The sequence below is a fragment of the Panthera uncia genome (assembly GCF_023721935.1).
Source record: "Panthera uncia isolate 11264 chromosome B3 unlocalized genomic scaffold, Puncia_PCG_1.0 HiC_scaffold_1, whole genome shotgun sequence".
Taxonomy (NCBI): Eukaryota; Metazoa; Chordata; class Mammalia; order Carnivora; family Felidae; genus Panthera; species Panthera uncia.
Window position 1 is genome coordinate 124326437 of NW_026057582.1, and position 25248 is coordinate 124351684.

At 46.1% G+C, this 25248-nt stretch overlaps 1 protein-coding gene across 1 annotated transcript in view; it reads left to right on the forward strand.

Annotated features, from left to right (window-relative positions):
• Positions 1 to 8370, forward strand: part of CHSY1 (chondroitin sulfate synthase 1) — a 75365-nt gene extending 66995 nt beyond the window's left edge. Inside the window, exon 3 of the mRNA XM_049613997.1 lies at positions 229 to 8370. Coding sequence (XP_049469954.1) covers positions 229 to 1821 — 1593 coding nt within the window. The 3' untranslated portion in view covers positions 1822 to 8370. The remainder of the gene's footprint in view (positions 1 to 228) is intronic.
• The last annotated feature ends 16878 nt before the right edge of the window (positions 8371 to 25248 follow it).

The window sequence follows — 25248 nt, forward strand, 5'->3', positions numbered from 1 at the left end:
GGCTTATTTCTTGATGCAGTTCATATTTCTTACTCATTTCATCCCATTGGACTGCTGGAGATTGGGCTTTACCTAAGGCTTCTGGTATGCTTTGGTGGCTCATTTGGAAAGATTTCAAATATTTAGATTTTTTTGAAGACTTTGCAGGTGTGTAAGGAAATGTGAGACTAGAGGGACAGAGTCACGTGATACTAACCTAGCCATCTTTTTTTTTTTTTTCCTTAACAGATGCAGCAGCTTTTTTATGAGAATTACGAACAGAACAAAAAGGGGTACATTAGAGATCTCCATAATAGTAAAATTCACCGAGCCATCACCCTGCACCCCAACAAAAACCCACCCTACCAGTACCGGCTCCACAGCTACATGCTCAGCCGCAAGATAGCCGAGCTTCGCCACCGCACCATCCAGCTCCACCGAGAGATCGTCCTGATGGGCAGATACAGCAACACAGAGATTCACAAAGAAGACCTCCAGCTGGGAATCCCACCTTCCTTCATGAGGTTTCAGCCTCGCCAGCGGGAGGAGATCCTGGAGTGGGAGTTTCTGACTGGGAAATACTTGTATTCTGCAGCTGAGGGCCAGCCGCCTCGGAGAGGGATGGACTCCGCTCAGAGGGAGGCCCTGGATGACATTGTCATGCAGGTCATGGAGATGATCAACGCCAATGCCAAGACCAGAGGACGCATTATTGACTTCAAGGAGATACAGTATGGCTACCGCCGGGTGAACCCCATGTATGGGGCCGAATACATCCTGGACCTGCTCCTTCTGTACAAAAAGCACAAAGGGAAAAAAATGACTGTTCCCGTCCGGCGACATGCATATTTACAGCAGACCTTCAGCAAGATCCAGTTTGTGGAGCATGAGGAACTGGATGCAAAGGAATTGGCCAACAAAATCAATCAGGAATCCGGATCCTTGTCCTTTCTCTCAAATTCCCTGAAGAAACTTGTTCCCTTTCAGCTCCCTGGATCAAAGAACGAGCACAAAGAACCCAAAGAGAAAAAGATAAATATATTGATTCCATTGTCTGGGCGTTTCGACATGTTTGTGAGATTCATGGGAAACTTCGAGAAGACGTGTCTCATTCCCAATCAGAACGTCAAGCTCGTGGTTCTGCTTTTCAATTCTGACTCGAACCCTGACAAGGCCAAACAAGTTGAACTCATGAGAGATTATCGCATTAAGTACCCTAAAGCTGACATGCAGATTTTGCCTGTGTCTGGAGAGTTTTCAAGAGCTCTGGCCCTTGAAGTAGGGTCTTCCCAGTTCAGTAACGAGTCTCTGCTCTTTTTCTGTGACGTTGACCTCGTGTTTACTACAGAATTCCTTCAACGATGTCGAGCAAATACAGTTCTGGGCCAACAGATATATTTTCCAATCATCTTTAGCCAGTACGATCCAAAGATTGTTTATAGTGGGAAAGTTCCCAGTGATAACCATTTTGCCTTCACTCAGAAAACTGGCTTCTGGAGAAACTATGGGTTTGGCATTACTTGCATTTACAAGGGAGATCTTGTCCAAGTAGGCGGCTTTGATGTTTCCATCCAGGGCTGGGGGCTCGAGGATGTGGACCTTTTCAACAAGGTTGTCCAGGCAGGTTTGAAGACATTTAGGAGCCAAGAAGTGGGAGTAGTCCACGTCCACCATCCTGTCTTTTGTGATCCCAATCTCGATCCCAAACAGTACAAAATGTGCTTGGGGTCCAAAGCATCCACATATGGGTCCACACAGCAGCTGGCTGAAATGTGGCTGGAAAAAAACGACCCAAGTTACAGTAAAAACAGCAATAACAGTGGCTCAGTGAGGACAGCCTAAGGTCCAGCTTTGCTGGAAGAGACGTTTTTAATTATCTAATTTATTTTTCAAAAATTTTTTGTATGATCCGTTTTCGAAGTCCATACAAGGATATATTTTACACATGATTTTCTTACAAAGGACTCCTTAATGATTGAGCTTTTTGAACAAAAATGTGATCATGTTTGCCTTTGAGCACATTTTCTTGCTGAACGTCATGTAGCAGGCCTGCTTGATAATGACTTGAAATGTACCTGATGGACAGAACTTTCTTGTCGTGTTTCGTTGTGTTTTATGCGTTTCTTTTCAGACCCCTTTGCTGTGGTCCTATGGTAGAAAACATGAACGTTCCTGCAAAGTATTAATGTAACAGAACACTGTAACTCTGGTACATGTTTTGTTGTAACTGGTAACGTTGCACAGATTCGACCTTTTGTCTTTTTTTTTTCAATGGCGATTTTTTTTTTTAAAGCCATTTCATGTTCTAATTGTAAAATAAGGAAATGTGATAATAAGCTGTATCATCATTGTCGGGAGAGCTTTCCAAAGTTGATTCTTTCCCCCAACTTGTGCTCATTGTGGTCACGGAGTTGTTTTAAAAGCAAGGGGAGAAAGGCACAGTAAGATGAATGGCTGTCGTCGTAATTCGTGTGGCTTAATGGACCTGGCATTAAATTCCAAGAAGGATTTGGTTTTTTGTTTTTTTTTTTTTCTCCTCATCTTTAAAGGGTACACTATTAATATTTGGAATGGCAAAGAAGAATTATTGTAATAAATCTAATGTACACAAGCTAAAACAGAAACAAAAACCCGCCCTAATGAAAGCATTGGGGGAAAATGTATTTTGGTTTTGTTCATCCTGTCTGTGTTACATTGGTGGAGTTGGCTGTTTCAATCTTTAATTACTGTTTTGTTTTATTCTTTGTATCTGAAATACCTTTAATTTATTTAATATCCATTGTTTAGAGCTCGGCCATTTCTCAAGTACCTGTTAGGCTATTAGTATTTATGTGTATCAGGAGTGTGTTTTAGTGTTATTTTATTTGCAGTAAACTGATCTCCAAAGATTTCCTTTTGAAAATGCTTTTCCCTCCTCAATTTTTACATTCCTTACTGTTTTACTAAATATTAAGTGTTCTTTGACAATTTTGGTGCTCACATGTTTTGGGGACAAAAGTGAAATCTGTCATTACACCAGAAAGTTTGTTTGTTTTAAAAACTCACAGATCAAATGTGCCTTAATAAATTTTCTTTTTCATTTAGATTTCAAACAGTAATAGACTTGCCATTTTAATACACATCGTTGGAGATCTGCTTATTTGTAAATAGTCTGTTGCTCATTCGGGAAAATAAACCAGTCAACAGTATTTTTCTATTGTACTTTTCAGGACCATTTTGTCTCATTACTCCTGTTTTAGCTAAAGAATTGTATAACATTTGGAGAGTAAAAAACTGAAACACTGATTTATAAAGTTTTTCAAGTTATTTCAGGGGGAATATTTATGTAGAATGCAGTTTGGGAGTGAAATGAAACTTTCAAGTGCCTCTTCCTCTCCCCCGCACCCCCCTCCAGTGAACCTGTCCTTTGTTCCTCTTCAGCTTGTCCATTCTCTGTTCTCTAGAACAAGGGTCTTCAAACCCACTCCATGCCCCATCTGGCTTCCTGGTACGGATGCACCTTCCTGGCCCCATATTGGACTGGCTGCACCCATTGGAATCTACATTTTAACCAGTGCCCACGTGCTATTGTGTGCACGAACATTCTCGGGGTTTTAGGCTAGATCTTAACTACAGGATAAATTGTGTATGGTTGCTCTATAATCCAAGAATCAAAAAAAGTTTAGATCTTTTATGCCAAGGGAGCAAGCTTTGTGGATGCCAGTTCCAGTCCGGGACAGGTACTTACCGTGTAATGACAGTTAAGACCCAGTATAATAACATTGTGCTCTCGGGAGGGATTGCTGCCATTCAGCCTAATTGTCATTTACTTTGTGGGGATGTTTAGTTTTCCTTTGGAAAAAAAGCACAGATGTTTTTATTCTTCAGTAAGGAAGAGCACAGTATGCGTCCTGATGACAAAGTTAAGTTCTCCATCATACTAGCTAACTAGAGGGATTTAGGACAGGGTATGAGCAGTTTCCTTCTCAAGCTTGAATGTCCATCCAGTGTCTTGGTGATGCTTTGTTCAAGTTCACCGTTTCCTTCCTCCTCCCACTCGTGCTCGTCTATTCCACTTCCTGATGTCCGTGTGGATGTTTACGGAGGTGCTGCCCTCCCTTCCTCGAGATTCAGTCTTTAGGAATGCTGCTGGACCCCTTCCTTCTGGTTCCCTCTTTGGTGGTGCCACGCCCAGACTCTGTGCTCACTGGCCTCCTGGTTCACTCTCCTCCTGGCCTCTCCTCGTGTGTCCCGCCAGGATCCCTCTTCTCAATCAGCAGCTTTAGTGTCTTCCTGCCTGGGAGAAGACTCTGTGAGCCCCCTCCTTAGGAGCCTCCAGCCAAACTGGGCTCTAAGTTTGTGGGGTCATCAGTCTCTTTCCTGCTCTGGCCTCTGTCTGGAGCTCTCTGCACACCACTCCGCTGGCCACCCGGACTCATTCTCCAGGAGCCAACTGAAACTCTCGCCCTGACCACTCTGGGTTCATCCCGGACCCTTCCAGCATAGATGTGACACAGCTGGACTTCATTCCATGGTCATGTGATAATGTCTCCCTCACTCCAGCCCCTCGAGTGCATCTGGATCTCTTCCCAGCGGTACCCTGGCACGTTGAGCCCTCTTGTCTGTGTCCTACGCTGTCCCCAGCCTTGCTGTTAGTGCATGGTGCCCCGTCTGTATGCGTTCCTCCCAGTGGAATGTCCAGCTGGCCTGCCTGCCTGTCATTGCATTGGCTGTGACCTTGTGGCCCATCCATACCCATCCATGACCTGGAAGTAATTGCTTCTTCCCTTAAACCTCTGAAGGCCTTCTAGTTGAGATATGCTTTGTTTCATTGTTACTTTATTTATACTTAGTATGCGTTGCTTTATTTTAAATATAGAGAAGTATTGAAATGGCCCATAACCCCACAAACCAGATAGCCCCTGTTAACAGTATCTAGAAATGAAGAATACGTGGAGATGGTTGGAAGGGGGAAGAGATCACAATGCTGCACAAAGGGGGGAAATGGAGCCTTCCTCCTCCTCTAACCGTCCTGCCCTGAGGTCCCTCCCACAAAGAACCACCGGCTTTGTGTGTCCTGGTGGGGAATGGGCGGTGCGAAACGTGTGTGAACTAGATTGGTAGCATTTGAAACAATTCATTTACACAAATGAGAACCACATGCTTGCTTGGGCACCTGGGCCTGTGTGAGCCTCTTCTTGCCGCACGACAGAGGTGGACCTGGTCCGCTCGTGACTGGTGGACATATTTCTGGAGGGCAGGGCGGGACCGGTGGGCTTTTGGGCGTTGTGGGGACATGTGTGGGAGCCCTGTCCGGAGTGGGAGTGGGAGAGTCTTGTCTTGTGGGGCAGACGCTCATGGCACCTCACCTCTGGAAGGTGGGATTGCTTTCCCAGTCCTGCTATTCTGGGCCAACATGAGGCCATAGTATGCATGTGGACCATAGCATTCCAGGACTTTGGTGTTTGGAGACAGGGCCGTGTGTCACAAACTATAGGTCACACGACTGTCCATCCCTCTTGGCTGCAGAGTGACAGCTGGGAGTGAAGGGGATGCATTCCCTTTCACAGGGTGCTGAGGGGAGAAGGGGCAGGTGCTGCTGGTGCACCCACAGCTGGGGGGACACAAAAGTAGCCCTGACCTTTCCCTAGTCTCCCCAAACTCCCAACAACCCAGCGGGATCAAGCTCTTGATCTCTGTGGGCCAATACTGTGCTCCCTTCCTGCCCAGCCTTTTGACACATCCCATTCACAAAGCTCGCCCAGCCTCACCCCCAATTCAGCAGGCGTGTGCTTCCTCCGCTGCTCAGACAGTAGGTGCAGGGATGCGGCTAACGCACATCTTCACTCCCAGCAGGCTAGAGACGCTTACCATTGTCATGTGCGATTGAGCAAAATGACAGTCACATTTTGCCTCAATCCTATGCCCTTGAAGGGTCACGTGGAGGAGGACGACAGTAAAGGGGAATGGTAGGTTTTCAGAGGCATTCTGATGCCAGGTCTCTTGCCTTTCAACAAAAGGTCCATCCTCCAGGAAGGTGAACTGTCACCTGCGGGGCTGCCTGCCCACTGGACTCTGTCAGCCACTGAGGGGCTCTGCCCTGGCCCCAGACTTCAGGGTCTCCCCTTGTGCTTTCTTGTCATGGTGCCAGCCCTCCTGCACCTGCACTGGTGCCCGCCCTGGGGGATTAGGCTGTGTTACTGCATATAAATTGCTGTAATCTGTGCTGCAAAGGAGCTTATGTGCTGCAGTGACTGGGGGCCAGCAGGGAGGGGACCTGTCTGCTATGGTGGCTGCACAGGCCTGCACCCTACCTCAATGGGTCCCACTGTGCTCTTCAAGCCCTGGAAGGATGGGCTTCTGTTCCATTTGAAGGAAAAGGCTGCTCATACCAAATCTGCTTCGTCAAACTTGTTACAAGTGCAGTAGAAGTGTAAATGTTGCAATGCTTTGGATCAAATTACAGCAACTCATTTTGTATGACTTCCAGTAGGGGAAAAAAAAAAAACTTCTCATGTTAGTTTTGCTATGCTTCAGCGTTTTGGGGGGTTTTTTTTGTTTGTTTTTGTTTTTGCAGAGATGTGAAGGGGGTGGATTGGAGAAGGGGGAAGAAAGAAAAACCTTCAACAGTACAGCAAACCAGATTAAGGGCTAGCTTGTCACCAATGAGTTAAACCATTTACATGCCTGTTGTCAGATACTTTTTAATGCATTTATTTATCATTAATTATATTCCAGTTTTGAAGGTTTTCATGTCTTACTACAACAATCAAAAACAAAATTTTGGGGACACCCGGGTGGCTCAGTTGGTTAAATATCTGACTCGATTTCAGCTCAGGTCATGATCTCACGGTTTCATGAGTTTGAGCCCCATGTCGGGCTCTGTGCCGGCAGTATGGAGCCTGCTTGGAATTCTCTCTGCCCCTCCCCCACTTATGCTCTCTCCTGTGTCTCTCAAAGTAAATAAACTTAAAAGAAAACCCACAAAATTTTGTCCTTTGGAAAACATTCTAGCTGCATTTTCTTTAAAACAAGTTGTCTGGCTGATGAGTTGTTCCTGACTGTTTGTTTAGTTTATGTATTTATTTTGAGAGAGAGCATGAGCAGGGGAGGAGCAGAGAGAGGCTCTCAAGCAGGGTATGCACTGTCAGCACAGAGCACAACTCGGAGCTGGATCTCATGAAATGTGAAATCATGACCTAAACTGAAATCAAGCGTCGGTCGCTTAACTGACTGAGCCACCCAGGTGCTTCTGCCAGACTGATTTCTTTTTCTTTTTTTCTTTTTAAAAAATGTTTTATTTTTGGGAGAGAGAGCGCGAGTGAGGGGGGTTTGCAGAGAGAGAGGGACACAGAATCTGAAGCAGGCTCCAGGCTCTGAGCTGTCAGCACGATGTGGTGCTCGAACTCATGAACCGTGAGATCATGACCTGAGCCAAAGTTGGACGCTCAACCGACTGAGCCACTCAGGCACCCCTATGCCTGACTTGATTTCTAATGAGAAAGTATAATAAGAAATTGATCAAACCATTTAGTGATGCAAAATAGGTAAGCTCTGGAATCTACTTAAATGCATCTGTAATGAATTTCTCTCTATCACGAGCCGGTGATGCCTCTGGCCTGCCACCTTCTCTTTCCTCTTGCTGATGTGCTGCAACTCAACATCTGTGTTGGGCCACAGCCCACTGCATACCCAGCTTAATGCTACATACACATTCCCACTGGAGGAAGGAACACGGTTAGAGCCAAATCTCAAAGGTACCTTCAAATTTATTCTGAATTAAGTTTGGGGCTTTCTCTAGGCAGAGGCTTACCTCCTGTTACAAAACTAAAAGGGAAACCTCAATCATAGGTTCAGAATGCCCTCCCAAAGCTAGAAATGTTCTAGAATACACATTCAAGGTGTTGTGAAGGGAGCATTTTGGACTTTTAAATCTGTCTCCCCTTGTGAATAGCAATGCAATTAATCACAATATGAAAATATGTGTACAGGGAAATTGAGTCAAGAAGGAAAGATCTTCCTCTTCCACCAGCCTGTTCCCACTTTGGCAGGTTCCTCTGGAGTTTTTATAACGCACTTACAGTTTGATGCAATGGCGTATGTTCAGTGAGGCAACTTTCTCCTTGCTCCCACACCACATACCCTTAAAACCCCTTTGTTGGTCCTTTGAAATCACCATTAGAGGCTGCCTCCTCTGTTAAAGTTGAGAATTTTCCCAGTGTTGACCATCTCGAGTGCCCCATATTGTATCCCAAGTAACACTGCAGTGGGCATTTTGTACTTGGACCATCAGATTCCCAGAAGTGGGCCATCCACCTCGAGGGCCTTGGGACTCGGTGTTTGGCTCATTTCTGACACAACACTAAGTCGTTTGGTATTTTACTTGGTCAACGTTGACATTTTGTCCCTACCAGCACTTCTAATAAAACCTTTTAAAAATAAACTTGAACTCAGCCAACTGGCCTTCAAGAAATACTACGGGCATATTGCACACGGTATCTTGGTTACACCATCCCATGGGAACAGGCACTCTGAGAGTACACCACCGAATCACTACGAAGTGAGGAGAGAGGCAGACAGACTTATTGATGAGTCAGGCAGGGAGCGAAGAGACGCAAGTTCCAGACAGATGGCCTGTTTGGGAATAAGGTACATTTCTCCACCCCTGGGCCACAGGCGTTCATCCCAGGAGACCAAAGGGCAGGGGTCAGGAATGGACGTGGCCGGCTTGAGATCAAGAGCGGCTCTCTCCAGACTTCACAAGGCAGCGGGGGTGCCGGGCGAGGTGTGGATGTGACCAGAGGCACCAGCCATCCCTCTGTGCAGCCGGATGGGAGTCTGCATTTGGGGTGGGCGATGGGTCCACTTAACACAGATGGGAATTAATCTCAATATTCAGAGATGAAACTACTGACCACTTACCTATGTTCCAGGCAAGCTTTGAGGATTCATTAAATACTTATATCATAATGATGTGTTGTCATTTGGCATCTGTGCTGCTTGGACACCAAAGCCTGTGACTGGGTTCGAAGGCCGTATTGGCTTCGGGCTAGTATTGGGGACTGAATGGTCACTTGTAGGAGCAGGCAATGAGGGGAGATGTGGGGTATCTCATGGAAGCTCACTGTTGGGCCCCACCGAGCTGGAGATCTCTGAGAGAGTGTCTTGGGCTCAGGGAAGGCCAGTGCTAATGACAGGGACCTTCATGGCTTTTCCGGCGGCTGGAGCAGGCAGAGGGCTGAGGTGGATTACCATGCAGTCATGGGTAACGGAGCCGTTTAGGTTATGATTCATGGGCTTTCTTTAAAAATTAGATTTGGGGACGGGCCTTTCCTTTTCCCAAAAGGATGTGGCTTCCAGCAAAAACTCGCCAGGCCCAGTTTCTTTGAGAGGCGGGCTCTCAGCGCAGTCCCTGGCTGGGCCACGTCCTCATGAGGATGTGACCTTTGTGTCCTGCCAGCTTGGCGGGATAGAAAAGCCCTGTCCAGCCCCAGACGGTGTCCCCTGGGTCTGTGGGGGAGGTGCCAGGCAGTCTTGGCCACTGTGTCTGCTCAGGAGGTAATCCTGGCTGCCAGGTCTCCCCTGAGCTAGGAGGATGCTTGCCTTGGCTTCCACTTCCCACCCCACTGGGGACCCTCCAGTTAGCTCCTGCCCCACAGTGCTGGGTCACCTCTCTCGCCTCCTGGCCAAGGAGGTGCCCTTCCCCTCACAGTCATTGCTGCAGCCAACAGCTGCTCCCGTGTTGCTTTGGGAGGTGACTTTCTCACAGAATCACTCCATTTCACCCCAAAGCCCATCCCCTCTTTCCCCATAGAAATGCACAGTCAGGAGGGTTCCGCTTGTCCTATTTCTGGCACCACGTGTTGGCCTTTGCTGCTTCCACACAGTCCCAAATTAAGAGGAGAATGTCCACAAACTGCAAGACTGGGGAGAACATATGACATGTACAGACTGGCATAGGTTTGGCACTAAAATGCTGCAGATAGGGGCACCTGGGTGGCTCAGTCGGTTAAGTGTCTGACTCTTGATTTCAGCTCAGGTCATGATCTCATCATTCATGAGTTCGAGCCCCGCATCCAGCTCTGCGCCGATAGCGTGGAGCCTACTTGGGATTCTTTCTCTCACTCTCTCTCTGCCCTCCCCTACTTGTCCTCTCTCTGTCTCTATCAAAAATAAAAAAGTAAACATTTTTTTTAATGTTTAGTTTTGAGAGAGAGGCAGAGAGCGGGAGGGGTAGGGGTGGAGACAGAGGGGGAGACACAGAATCTGAAGCAGGCTCCAGGCTCCGAGCTGTCAGCACAGAGCCCGACGCGGGGCTGGAACCCACAAACCCGTGAGATCATGACCTGAGCTGAAAGCGGCCACCGAGGCGCCCCCTAAGTTAAAAAACAACATATTTTAAAAACGCTACAGATTATCTTAAAAGGAATCGTTTGAGAGAACGTGGAGTTGCCAACTTTGATGACAGATGCTGTGCAAACCGAGCCCGTCTGCAGACGGTGACGCCACAAACACACTTGGGACGAGAACTTGCTGCGATGGGGCTCTGAACGGTGAACGGTGAGAGGCTCCCGGCCCTGCCGATGTGGGCGTGCTGCCAGGCGGGTGTGAAAACCAGCTCGCTTCGGCTGCAGCTATTTCCCATGTCCTCTCAGCAAAGAGTGTCTCTGTGGGAGATTCGCTGCTTGAATATGGCTCCAGCAGAATTCACCAAACCACGCATCCTGAAATAGCAGGGCCTGGAGGGTGGGGACAGATAGGGGACAGTGAGTCCACCCTGCTGTTCCCTGTGGCCCATTTGATGCACCAATCTGTGGTTCTAGAAACCCCAGGGAGTTTGGGGGGAAGGGCAGGGAATAAACATACAAAGAATTGGGTTAATAGTGAGGTGTTTGGTTTGGCATGCTGGTGGGAGAAGCCGCCCAGAAGCAGGCAGTTTGGGTCAGTGGTGGGCTGGAATGGGCTGGTGCTGGCTAGCGCAGGCTAGTACCAGTGAGTACTGGCTGGTACTGGCTCACGACAGTCAACTGTGGGCGGCACCCCCAGCCCCCATTCGGTGACCTCACACCAGGTAGCCTGCAATTGGCCGGGGTGGGAGTGTGGTGAATGAATGCTTCAGGTCAGGATTTCTCTTCTTTCCTTGTGTGTTTGTGGAGTTGGCTTTAGCACAGCACTGGTTTGCACCGGTTGGGATCAGGCGCACAGGCAATGGCCCGGGCCCTGTGTGACTGTGCCAGCCACTGGGGGACCTGGGACAGGTTACCTGCGCCAGAGCTCCGCTTCCTCCTCTGAAATGGCCAGCTATCGATGAAAGAATTCACAGAACCTGGTTCAGCTCCTGTCGCTTGGTTTCTGTCAACGCGTCACCTCCACACTGTGTCCCCACCTAGAACTTGCAGTTGCTCAAAACTCCTTCCAGACCCGTATCCGGTGACTCATCAAGTCCCTCAATCCTCCTGGATATAAAGGCACCAGGGTGGCCCCTCCTCCCACCCCATCGTCTCCCCACAAAGCGGCCCCGCATTGGGCAGGTCCTGCCCATTTCCTGCTCCAGTCCAGTTGCTTCTTGGCTACTGGACTCTTCTTTAAAAACACAAAACTTAATCCATATTCTCCCGCTTAGACACGACCCCAGTTCAAGTCCAGACATAAGCCCTGACTGGCCCGAGACTCTGCTTGGCCGGCCTCCAGAGGGCCTCATCTGAGCCCAGCAACCCCTGCCCCCATCACCACACCTCCCTGCCCAAGAGGAGACAGGAAATCCCTCTTGAAACTGCAAGCTTTGGCCCAGATGGCATCCTGTGCTTGGAATGCCAGCCTCCTCTGTCTGGAGCAGATTTGCAGATTCGGTGGCAGTGTTACCCTCTCATCACTCAGGCCCGTCTGGGTATCTTAGATGGGGTTTCATCACGCTGCCTCACCCCATCCTAGGCCCCCTTTCCGCTCACCCTTGCAGGTCCTAGCTCCTAGCTGGGGACTTCTTGTCTCCAACTGCTGGGAACCCAGCTGCCACACCAGACTGGCCCAGACTAAGGCTCATTCACCTTTGTGACTCACCAGGGGCCAGTGTTAGTTTCCCTTCTATTCTAGGCTCTTGGCTGGGTTATTTGCCAAGGGGAAATAACTAAGATGAAATATTTCTATACGGACAGCCTGGGACATCCAGTTTTTTTGGTGAAAACAATCAAATAGCTTTCAGTACGAACTGTAGGAACAAGAACCTTACTTACTTCAGAGATGTGGAATGCTCTCCCTCTTGAGTCATGAAACTAACATTTATGGAACAGTTACTAAGTGCCAGGCATTTTATATGTTACTTCATTTACTGTTCCCTTAATCCCTGTGAGATCAGTATTCTGACCTCAATTTATAGGGGAGGGATGGAAGCTCAGAGAGTTTTGGTGACATGCTCAAGGTCACAGAGCTAGTAAATGGCAGATCCAAAATTCACACCAGATCAGGCTTCCACGCCCCCACCAAATCCATGTCTTGGGGGGTGGAAAAGGCAGTGTATCTACTTGTCAGGGAAATTTAAGGTCCTCTCTTTAGAGCACTCACAGAGTACCAGGATGTGAGAACCCACTGAATGGGATGTTTTCAGAACCATAAAAAAAGACAATGCATAAATACTTTATCTTTTAATTTTTGTCTACCTTTTTAAATGCTGAATTTCTTTGACATTCCCAAAGCATACAATTCAATATAGGTAGAGTAAAAAATTTTATTTTCAATATACACAGTATTCAGAAGAATTAAAGTTCCTGTAATGGTGGAGTACCTTGTATCAGACTCACTTTTCCATTGATAGTGATGATAAACTATGGACAAAGCAGCAAATGCATACACACAGAAAAAAATATTTGAAGGTTTGAAGGCCCTGGAGAGTGACAGAAATCAGGCAGCTACCAGAGGAGATATGACCCTTGAAGATGGGAACTGCATATTGTTATTATTACACATATTATTTATTTTGCTCTTTCCTGGAGAGCACTCTCCTGGCCACAGAGCACAGGGGGATAGGGACTCAGAAAGTTCTACTATTTATTAAAGATGGAGTTTAGAGTTGACAGAGAAGCTGAAGGTGGAAGTAGGAAATCCCAGGAAGCAGGGAGACATGAAGGAGGCAAGCCCCAAATCTTCACATCAACTCTGTTCCTGGAGTCAGTTACTCTTGAGCTGTGCTTACAATGGGGAGACTCCAAGGAACACAGAGGAAAGTAATAAGCAGGAAAAGCTAATCAAAAATTTCAGCTGCTTCCCACTGCAGTGGAGTCGGAGTTGGGAGTTAGAATCCCACTAAGTTCAAGGACATTTCCATTAAAACCCCAAAGGGGCTGCATATTAGGAGCAAAGACTTTGTCTCAGATTTATCCTAAGACCAATAGCAAAATCAAAACAGACTGCCCCTAATAAGTATTAAAAACGAGGCTCCACAAAATCAAGATGATCAGCTAGGAATTTAACAGGTATTCACAAAAATCAACACTCTTCAGAGGAAGATAGCAGAATCCAGAGTTTGTACAACCTCACTGATGAGGTCTAGGATTTCCCTCTCAGTCAAATGTTTATTAGTGCCTTTGGCAGAGTTTCAGTCATGGCTCCCTATTCCCATCCTGGATCCCCTTTGAGGTTAAGTTCTAATACTTATATGGGGGCTACTTGTCAAGATCTGCTGCTTGGCTGGCTGCCACACCAGACTGATAACTTTTGATTAGTAGACATGTGTGAAAAAACAGAGAAATGTGACCTGCAGTCAAGAGAAAATCCAGGCCATAGAGACAGACCTGACATAAGCCAGGTATTCAAATGACCAGACAAGTGTTTAAATTTTTTTTAATGTTTATTTTTGAGAGAGAGACAGTGTGAGTCAGGGAGGGGCAGAGAGAGAGGGAGACACAGAATCTGAAGCAGGCTCCAGGTTCTGAGCTGTTAGCACAGAGCCCGATGCAAGACTCAAACTCATGAACTGTGAGATCATGACCTGAGCAAAAGTTGAACACATAATTGACTGAGCCACCCAGGTGCCCCAAATGATCAGACAAGTCTTTAATGCAGCAATTATAAATTATTCAAGGAGTGACTATATGGAGAATCTTAATTGAGACATAGAAAATAGAAAAAAGAATTTCATAGATATTCTGAAAAATATAATATCTGAAATGAAGGATTCACTGAATGGACTTAATCACACATTGGAAATTGAAAAAAGTTTTTTTTTTTTTTTTTTTTTTTTTTTTTTTTTAAGACTAAAGAAATTAGCAGGGTGCCCGGGTGGTTCAGTCAGTTAAGCATCCGACTCTTGATTTCGGCTCAGGTGATGATCTCATGGTTTGTGAGTTTCAGCCCCACATCAGGCTCTGTGCTGACAGTGCAGAGCCTGCTTGGGATTTTCTGCTTTCCTCTTTCTGCCTCTCCTCTGCTTGCATGCTCTCTCTCTCTCAAAATAAATTCATAAAAGGATTTTTAAAAATATTAAATAAATTAGCAAACCACTACAAAACTGATCAAGAAAAAAATAGAACAAAACACAATTTACTAAAATCAGAAATGAAACAGAGGATATCACTACAGATCCTGCAGTGATAATTACTTACTAGGGTAATTAATTACTGTATTAAATGAGTAATATTAACTTTATGTTAATGAATTCAATAACAAAAACGAAATGGAAGCATTTAAAAACAAAACTTACCAAAATTGACACAAGATGAAATAGATAATCTGAATAGCCTTTCATATAATAAAAAATTTAATTTGTAATTAAAAACTTGGCCAGAGAAAAGCAGTAACAGGCCAGATGGCTTCAGGGGTGAATTATATCAATATTTTATGAAGAAATGATAAGCAATCCCACAGAAATTGTTAGGAAGTTGAAGAGGAGGGAACATGTCCCCATCTCATATTTCAGACCAGCATAACCCAATACCAAAACCTGACAAAGATATTGGAAGCCTTGTAGAGTGGAGTGTCTGCTGAGGTGTCCTAGACTCTTGCTACGGGTTGCCCTATCATGTCCTCCATTGCAAGGCCTCTCTTCATGGGACATCCTTCCTCACTTCCAGAAGTGCCACTAGCCATATTCAGGAAACATTTGTTACCTTCTGCATTTCTTCTGCTTCACTGTCCCAACACTGCCAGGCACAAGGATAAATCAATCTGGGGTCTTGCTAATATCCCCAGTCCTCCTGAGGATGGGAGCATCAGTTCTCACTGATCTTAGATTCCCAAGAAACTAAGGATTCAAGAGAGATGGTCCAGAGACAGGAAGCCCACCCCAACCTGTGCTCTCCCCCTTGCTTCTCCTCCTCCTCACCTAAGGGATTTTTATGTCCTTTCAGGGGCATCTCATCTCTGACTTATCTGTATCCTTTTGAAATTCAAAAGTCAAGGGGCACCTGGGTGGCTCAGTCAGTTAAGTGTCTGACTTCGTCTCAGGTCATGATCTCACAGTTCGTGAGTTCAAGCCCCACGTTGGGCTCTGTGCTGATAGCTTGGAGCCTAGAACCTGCTTCAGATTCTGTGTCTCCCTCTCTCTCTGTTCCTCCCCTGCTTGCACTCTTTCTCTCTCCCTCTCAAAAATAAATAAACACTAAAAAATTTTTTTTTGAAATTCAAAAGTCAAGAACCTTGACTATTTATCATCTATGTTCTGCTGCAACAACAATCCCTTGAGGAAATGGGTGTCTCATAGGCCAGCTGTTTGAGTGAGGGAACAACATGGGGCAACAGGAAATAGTGGTGTAGAGGAAACACTTGTCTTCACAACATGATTCTGCCCACACTTTTCTGTAATAATGACTGTGTAAATAAAGCCTGGGCAGAGGGAGAGAGAGAGAGAGAGATCAATGGAACAGACTAAACAGCTCAGAAGCAGGTCTGTGCATATACAGACATGAAATGTTACAGGGTGGCTTGCGGATTTGTGGGAGAGGATTGACTTCTCAATAAATGGTGCTGACACTTAAAGTTGAGTAGAATATTACCCCAACCTTATGCCATGTGCAGAAAACTCACAAGTGGCTTAAACACCTGAATGTAAAAAAACAAGACCATAATCCTTTTAGAAATTAACATGGGAGAATATCTTTTTGATCTGGGGGTTAGGGAAGGTTTCCTAAACAAGATCCCAAAAATGTACTAACCAAAAAGGCAAAGACTAATAAATTTATGCACATCAAAAGGCATCATAAAAGGAAGAAAAAGACAAGCCATAGACCAGGAAAAGATATTTTCAACACATATAACTGACAAAATACTTACATTTGGAATACGTAAGCACTCCTACAAGCCAATAAGAACAAGACAGATGACCCACAGCAAATGTGCAAAAGTTCTCAACAAGAATTCCACAATGAAGGAAATTTAAATGTCCATCAAACATGAAAAGACATCCAATTTTATTAGTACTCAGGAGCATGTGAACTAAAACCATATTGAGAAACTCTCACACACCAGTAGAGGAGTAAGACATTTTCAAGTCTAAAGAATGATCCCTAGTGTTGGTGAACACAGGGAGGAATGAGGGCCCATCTCTTGTTGACAGGAATGTATATTGGGATAGACACATTGGAAACAAGTTTGGCATTATCTAATCAAGTTGATGACACATCTATTGTCTTAGGAACAATTCTCATAAGTATGTACCCAGCAGAAATGGATGTATGCTAGGATTCATATGCAAGAATGTTCATAATAGCATTGCTCATGATAGCCAAATATTGGAAACAATTCAATGGTTCTCAACAGTAAAAGTGGATGAATAAATGGAGTAAGCACATACTGATAAAAAGAATACCATATATAGCGATGAAAATTAATAATCTGTTGTTAAACGTGACACTAGATGAACCTACAAATGAATGAAAAAAGTCAGCAGAAAGACATTATGTTTATATGCACATCAAATTAAAAAAAAAAAAAACAGCCAAATTAAACAACATTTAATTGTCTAAAGATGAATCCAGAGATGGTAAAACTACCAAGAAAAAAAGGAGAGAATTATCATAAAGACAGTATAGTGGTTGAATCTGTCAAGAAAAGGGTTTCTGGGGTGCAGTAAATACTGTTACTTTACCTGAGCCTTCCTATTATAATTACAACTTAAACTGTACATATGCTAATGGCCTCCTTTATATTTATTATCCATTTCACAAAATAAATGAATTAAGAGAAAAAATGAACTATGGCACTGTATGCTGTATTTACTAAAGATCATCTTACTGAAGACAATTCTACAACATGGGACACCGTTCAAGTATTGATAAGAATAGGAAGCAAGTTACAAAACTATATACACAGCATGAGTGCAGCTTAGAAGAGGATGTATATATTCACAGAGAAAAGATCTAATAGGAAAACCTCAAAAATGCTAAGTGATTCTTTTTTTTTGTATACTCTAAAGTGATAACCCAAATTTGCACAAGGAATAAGTATTAACTTTCTTGTTTTAATAGGAAACCAATACATAGTATGTAAATTCTCTGCAGAAAGGTCTGAAATAAAACTTACCAAGTTATTTCTATCAATCAGGATCTAGTGTAGGAAACGGAAGACCCTCAAGGTATTTCCAGAAAAGGTATTGAATAGAGGGGCTTGGGTGCCTGCTGTACTGGAAGACTAGAGAAGCCAGACACTATGCCCGGACTGATCTGTAAGATGGTACACCACTGTGGCTTTGATTCAAAAGTCATCACTGTCCAGGCCACCACTGCCACAGACACATCTCACACCCAGGAAGAGATTTTGCAATTGGTTGTGGTGGGTCACAGCTACACATAGCTGCCAGCAGCAGGAGCAGCCACAGCTGGCCTCCACCTCAGTCCCACCCTGTAGATCACACGAATGTCTCTCATCAGTGAACCTAATATGTATGCAGAGCCCAGGTGGATGAGTCTAGTGAATGGAGGTTAGAGTATTGTGGACCCTGTGCATCCATGGAGATTATCCTCAAGGGGGTTAGAGAGGATGTGGGTGAGGGGGACATCCTTCCTTGAGCTATTATGTATGTATGTATGTATGTATGTATGTATGTATTTTTAAAATTTATTTATTTATTTTGAGAGAGAAAATGAGAGCAAGGGAGGAGCAGAATGAGAGGGGGAGAAAGAGAGAGAGAGAGAGAGAGAGAGAGGAAAAGAAAGAGAGAATGAATCTCAAGCAGTCTCCACGCCCAGCATGGAGCCCAACAAAAGGATTGATCCCACAACCCTGGGATCATGGCCTGAGCTGAAATCCAGAGTTGGACACTCAACCGACTGAGCCACCCAGATGCCCTTTATGCCCTTTTGGATTTAATGCTAGGGCTACCATAAAAAAAAATTCCATAGACTGGGCAGCTCAAACAACAGAAATGTGCTTTCTCCCTGTGCTGGAGGCCAGAAGTCCAAAATCAAGGCATTAGTAGCACCTATTCTTTCTGAGAGCTGTAGAAACACTGTTCCAGGCCTTTTTTGTTAGATTATAGATGGCTGTGTCTTCACATGGTCTTCCCTCTATCCATATATCTGTATCCAAATGTTCTCTCTCTTTTTTTTAGATTTATTTAGAGAAAAAGAGAGAGAGCACATACTTTTTAGGTTTATTTATTTATTTAGAGAAAAAGAGAGAGAGAGAGCATACGTGCACACATGAGCAGGGTAGGGGCAGAGAGAGAGAATTCCAGGCAGGGTCAGTACTGTCTGTGTGGAGCCCGACTCAGGGCTCAAACCCATGAACCGCGAGATCATGACCTGAACTGAAGTCAGTCACTTAACTCATGAGCCACCCTGGTGCCCCCCAATTTTCTCTTTTATAAGGACATCAGTCACATTGGATCAGGGGCCACTTCACTCCAGCATGACCTCATCTTAACTAATTACACCTACAGTGACCCCGTTTCCAAACAAGGTCACTTTCTGAGAAACTGGGGGTTAGGGCATATGAATCTGAGAGGGGGACACAATTCAACCCATAACAATATGTTCAAGCTTCTTCTTCTTTTTTTTTTTTTTTTTTTTTGTTAATGTTTATTTATTTTTGAGACAGAGAGAGACAGAGCATGAATGAGGGAGGGTCAGAGAGAGAGGGAGACACAGAATCGGAAGCAGGCTCCAGGCTCTGAGCTGTCAGCATAGAGCCGGATGCGAGGCTCGAACTCACGCACCGTGAGATCATGACCTGAGCCGAAGTCGGACGCTTAACCGACTGAACCACCCAGGCGCCCCAATACGTTCAAGCTTCTTACAAAAAGCATGTATAATGGAGGGAAAAAGGAAACCTAAGATTCTCTGCAGATTAATCATGGAGACTTTGACAATGTGCTGTGCTGGGAAGGGCCCTGTGGAGGCTGGGACCCTGGGGCAATTTTCAAGTCCAAAGGTCAGCACCAAGGACACAGATGTCAGCCTTCCGAGAATATTCTTCCAGGTGATCACTTTGTTGGTAGCAGAGTCCAAGAACTAACATAAAAATCCATCTGCCTTCTGCACCACCTGGGGGGTTTATTTTGTGTGGGAGGATGCCCTGTCTGAACCCCCCCCCCCCCAGCTGCCATCTGGCTGGACGCACCTTGGAGGGGGAGGAGGGAGCCAGTCCCTGTGGCTTGGGGCCCCCACACCTCTTTATTATTCTGGGTCTGGCTCTGAGCCTAGGAAAGCTTTGGGAGAACAGGCAGAGGCCCTGGAAGAAGGCCCTGTCTTGATCTGATCTGGCAGAGACCCGGCCTCAGAGCGGGGACACATGCCTGCCTTCCTCCCTGAGCTGCTGCAGTGTCTCTGCACAGAAATGGTCTTGCTTCTCCAGTGGCCATGGGAGTAGCTCCCGAGAGACACCAGAGAGGCCTGGGCTCCCCTCCCCCCTGCTGGGACCGTTCCCTTGAATGATAAGCGGTCATCTGTGGCCAGAGGGTCGGAGCAGAGCCCTGTGGCTCCCAGCGAGAGTTTCGCGTTTCCCTTCCAGCGGGTGTTGGCCGAGACTGCACGGATGCCTTTGTCCCCGCGGGTCACTCCGAAGCTTGGATTCCATCCCTGGCCAGGCCCCAGAGATGCCGGCTGGTTTTCTCCGGCGGAAGAAGCTGTTCTTTTTGTGTCTGCAGATGGTCCTGTGGCAAGTGCCTCGGTCCGGGTCTTTCTGGAAGAGCATGCCAAGATGAGCTGACATTCCCCTTCCTTTGAGAGGGTGCTGCCGGCTGGGGTGGAAATGGCCTTGGGGTTAGTGGGGTTCTGTTCAGTACTTCTCTGGGGATCAGTCACCCTGCCCCTCCATGCTTTGCTTCTGTCTCTTCCTCTCCCTTACTCCTCTTAGCCACATGGACAGGACGACTCTGCAGCCATCCTGCACACCACTCCAAAGCCTTCCTCTGGCCTCCTGCACAGCCCTGCTCCAAAACCTTTTATGGCTCCCTATTGCCTAAAGTGGCTTTTCTCAGACCGAGTGCCTCAGACCTGCAGACTTGTTTGTAGGTCCTAAAAGATCATCCCCTTCCAGCTCCCATCCCGGACCCAGCAATCAGACCTCCAGTGGTGGAGCCCAAGGACTTTAACTTGCTTCTTAGGTGACTTTTGTTCACTCGTATATATACATTTTTTAAATATTGTAGTAAAATACACAAAATATGAAATTCACCATTTTATCCATTTTTACATATACACTTCAGGGGAATTAAGTACTAGCATGGACTGAATGTTTGTCCATATGTTGAAGACCCAATCTCTGTTGTGATGGTATTTGGAGGTGGGGCCCTTGGGAGGTGCTTAGGTTTAGATGAGATCAGGAGGGTGGGGGTCCTATGGTATTAGTGTCCTTCTAAGAAGAGAAAGAGAGATCTCTCTCTGTGAGCATCCACTGGAAGAAAGGCCATGTGAATGTGGCCTCCAGAACTGAGAAAGTAAGTGACGTTTAAGCGACCTGGTCTGCTGTTCTAGAATAGCAGCCTGAGCTGCCTGGGACAAGAAGTATGTTCACACTGTCGTGTAACCATCATTACCAGCCACCCCTGGAGCTTTTCTTCTCCCCCGTCTGAAACCCTGTGTCTATTAACACTAACTCCCCATTCCTCCCTCTGCCCCTTCTACTTTCTATCTTTATGAATTTGATGAATATAAGCAGAACCATACAGTATTTGTCTTCTGTGACTGGTTGATTTCACTCATCGTAATGTCCGCCATTTTGTAGCGTGCGCCCAAATTATCTTTCTTTTTTTTATTTTAATTTTTTTTTCTTTTTAAAGCTGAATAACATTCCATTGTTTGCAGAGACTACATTTTTGTTTATCCAGGCATCAGTCGATGACACTTGGGTTGCCTATGTGTTTTGGCTCTTCTGAATAATGTGGCTGTAAACACGGGTGTATAAACGGCTCTTCCAGACCCTGTCTTCAATTCTTTTGTGTTCATATCTGGAAGTAGAATTGCTGGTAATTCTATTTTTTTTAAGTTTTTAAAATTTTACTTATTTTGAGAGAGATTGAGAGAGAGAGAGAAAGAGAGAGAGGCAGAGAGGAGAGAGAGAGGGAGGGAGAGAACCCCAAGCAGGCTCCAAGCTGTCAGCACACAGCTGGAAGCAGGACTTGATCTCATGAACCTTGAGATCATGACCTGAGCTGATATCAAAAGTTGATGCTTAACCAATCGAGTCACCCAGGAGCCCCAGCAATCTTATTTTTAATGCTTCTGAGGAACCGTCATACTACAGTGGCTGCACCATTTTCCATTCCCACCAAAGGCACACAAGTGTTCCAATTTCCCCACATCCTCACTGACACTTGTTATTTTCTGTTTTGTTCATTCGTTTGTTTTGTTGGTTTTTGGGGTTTTGTTTTGTTTTTTGGTAGTAGCCATCCTAGTGGATATGAGGTGATAGCTCATGATAGTTTTGATTTACATTTCCCTGACACTCAGGGATGCTGAGAATCTTTCCATGGACTTATTGTTCATTTGTATATCTTATTTGGAGAAATATCTGTTCAAGTCCTTAGCCCATTTTTTTAAATTGGATTTGGTTGTTGTTGTTGAGTTGTATCTATATGTGATTTTGATGGGAGGCAAGGTGAGAGATCATTGGATGAGAAAACGAGCCCTTTTTAGGGCATCCAGGGCCCTCTGCCCTGCTTTCCATCTCATTTCCTGCCATTCCCAGCAAGAATGCTTTGCTCTAGCTGGGCGTTTCCATCTTCTGGCCTTCATTATACCATTCCAACAACATGGACTTCTGCAGCAGACTTTTTCTTGCCTGCACAAGAAACACCTTCTTGCATCTCCTCTTGAGATAGTTCTGCTGGGACTGTGGGTCATGGTGTCCCTCCCCCTCCTGGCTGCATCAATGGCACATGACCCAGTCTTGCCTGATCCTAGTGCTCCCAGCACCTTGGTTTAAGGGCTGGCCCACAGGGTGGCCATTCAATCCATGCCAGTCAGGCCACAATGTGGCTATTAGAGAAGCGTCTCTTTTTGCTTGGCACCAAACTGGGATGATATGAGCCTGGGAAGCTTGTGGATTCTCTGCAGGCAGAAAGAAAAGGAGGACACACAGTATAAGAGGAGTCAAGACAAGGAGAGTGAAGGGAGAATGTGAGTAAAAGAGAATGATATTGAGTCCCTGGATCCAGCCGTACCTGGAACTAGCCCTCCCCGGATAGTTCTAGTACACAAGCCAGTTGATTCCCAGCCTAAGCTGGCCCGGGTGCAGTTTCTGCCACTGGCAACAAAAAGTTCTGATGACTGCAGAGCCCCCTTCCCAGTTCTTTCATCTGTTACACGTGTGGCCACCTCCGTGCACCCCCATCCAGCTTAGGTCCACCCTCTTTTCTGTTGGGCGAAGGGCTGCGCCCTCTAGGGATCTCCAGCAGTCCAGAGGTAAGGAGATGGCTTTCTAGGTGTTCTCATTTTCAACTCTCTGCCTGCCCAGTCCCTCGAGAACTTCTGTGTCAGACACTTGCTGTTTGTACCTTGGGTAACAGGGTAAGTGCAAGGAAAATCCTTGTGGTGGCTGGTGTGAACTTGGGAGAGAGACATCCAGCATCTCCACATTCCCCACCCACACCTTGGGGGCAGCCTCAGGCAGAGGCCCAGCCCCAGTGGAGGAATGAGGACGAGGAATGAGGAACGTCCTCCTCCACAGGGACTTACTGAGGGAGGGTGTGAAAAGGTGAGTAAGTGTGGAAAACATGAGCTGGTGTCTCCTTCTTGTGGGTTTCAAGTGTGTGGCTTTTCTTCTTGCAGCTGTGCTCTCCCTAGAGGGTTTCCCACCTCCAGCCCAGGAAGGGGAAGCCACCCCCGGGTGTCGGAAGGGGCCGGGCCACTCCCATGGGGGACACTGGTCTTTATGGTTCAGTCCCTTGGAGGGGGGCTGCTGCATCCTCGGAACAGGATGGAGGGTGGAGCCTCTGGTCAGAGGTTTTGGGGGCTGGCCTGGCCACCCTGAGCGAGAGGAAGGAGATGGGTGTTGGAGTCCTGCTCAGTGGTGAGCCCAGCACCCTGAACAACCCACCCCCAGACAGCATTTCCTCTGGGCGGTAGGAGTGCGGGGAGACCTCCTCCCCACACTTACGTAGTTTGGGGCTTGTACCCTGCAAATGTGTTCCGGTATGACTTGCTCAAAGACCATTTTTTTTTTTAAGTGTAAAACTTTATTTAGAAAACAGATGTTTCTTGCATGCAGGTGTCATGGAGCAAGTTCTTAGGTGCAGCACGTTCATAGGTCAGTGGATCACGTGGTACCTTTCACGTTTCTTTCTTTCTTTCTTCCTTTCTTTTTTTGCCAGTGCTGTGTTGACCACTGGCTGTGTACTTGGGCCATTAATTTAGGGATGTTCCTGTCCCAATTTCCCCAGTCGTTTTGTTGAGTCCTGCTTCTACTGCTCTCAATTGCCTGCCGCATCGAGAGCCTGGCCTGGGAGAAATGCTCAAAGGGCGTGAAGTTGGCAATAATAATAATAGCTAATTAACATCTATGGTGGGCTTTGTATGAGTCAGGGACTAGTTTAAGTACTTTACAAGTATCATTTCATCAAGAGTTGATACTGAGAGAGATCCTAATTTTGTAATCTACATAGATGTGCATGGGTTGTTACTGACCCCTCCCACCCCCGCTAAGGAGCCAGGGCTCGCCGTTCCTTCTGGAAAGCACGCTGAGAATCTGGTGGGTTTATTCCCAATGTTGTTCATGCCAGTTGCACTTGTTACATTAAGGAAGCAATCTAAATATGATGCAAACTAATGAGCTACAGGGTAATAAGACTGAATTGTTGTCTTTATGATATGTAGATGAGATGCTTTGGAAACACTTGATAAAGGTGAGTCACCTTATAAAAATCTCTGTCAAGCTAGATGTGGGCAACACAGCTATGAAAGATCAGGAAAGCCCAGTCGCAGTGACCCTGCCCACGAGCCGCTCGCTTCACACGGGTTTGCAAGTTCTGGCTCCGCTTTGAGGCAAACCAAGTGGAAAATCATAGATGCACATTATAGACACAAGTGATGCAAAAAAAATAAAAGCGGACGTGGAATTCTATCAAGTGGCTCCTTGTTGCGGGCTTGAACCTGAATCAAAGTGTAATTACTAAGTGTGCTTTCAGTTAGAAGCTTCAACTTGTAAGAGTGCTTTTATGATTCCCCGCTTTAACTGTCTTTTTAAATTAGCCCACCTACTGTTTGGGGGAGGGTTTGGCCACAGGTATGTATGGGTGTGGAAGAGGGGTCCTGTGCCTACCACTGTCTTTCGGAGGAAGGTTCCTGAGACATTCCCTGGTTTGGTTCCTATCCCCTTGTCGGGGCAGGATTTTTCCTTCACACCACCCCCACCCCTCCTGGTATCCAGGTCACCTGCAGGCCCAGGTCACAGGAGAGTCCCTGTGATGACTCCAGCTAACCTTGACCCCTCCCTTCTCCCTGGTCTCCAGGAGACGCCCTTCATCTGGCCCTATGAGCACATATCCAGATCTTTCTGTTTCTTACTCTGGCACCTTCTCTGAGACTTCATCATGAGCTGGGAGAGGGAAATGGCCCTCGGGACACCAGTAAGTCAGAGGGGAGAAAAGTCCACAGAAAACACTCAGCGTTTGGACAGATGGATGAACAAAATATGGTCCCTCCGTATAGTGGACTAGTACTCTGCCTTAAAAAGGAAAGAAATCCTAACACCTGCTACAGCATGAGAGAGCCCTGTGGACATTGTGCTGAGTGACATACGCCAGTCACAAAAGCACAAATCCTGCATGACCCCACTCAAATGTGGTACCCAGAGTAGGCACATTCACAGAGACAGAGGGTGGAATGCTGGTGCCAGGCCTGGACTGTAGGAACGAAGGAACCGGGA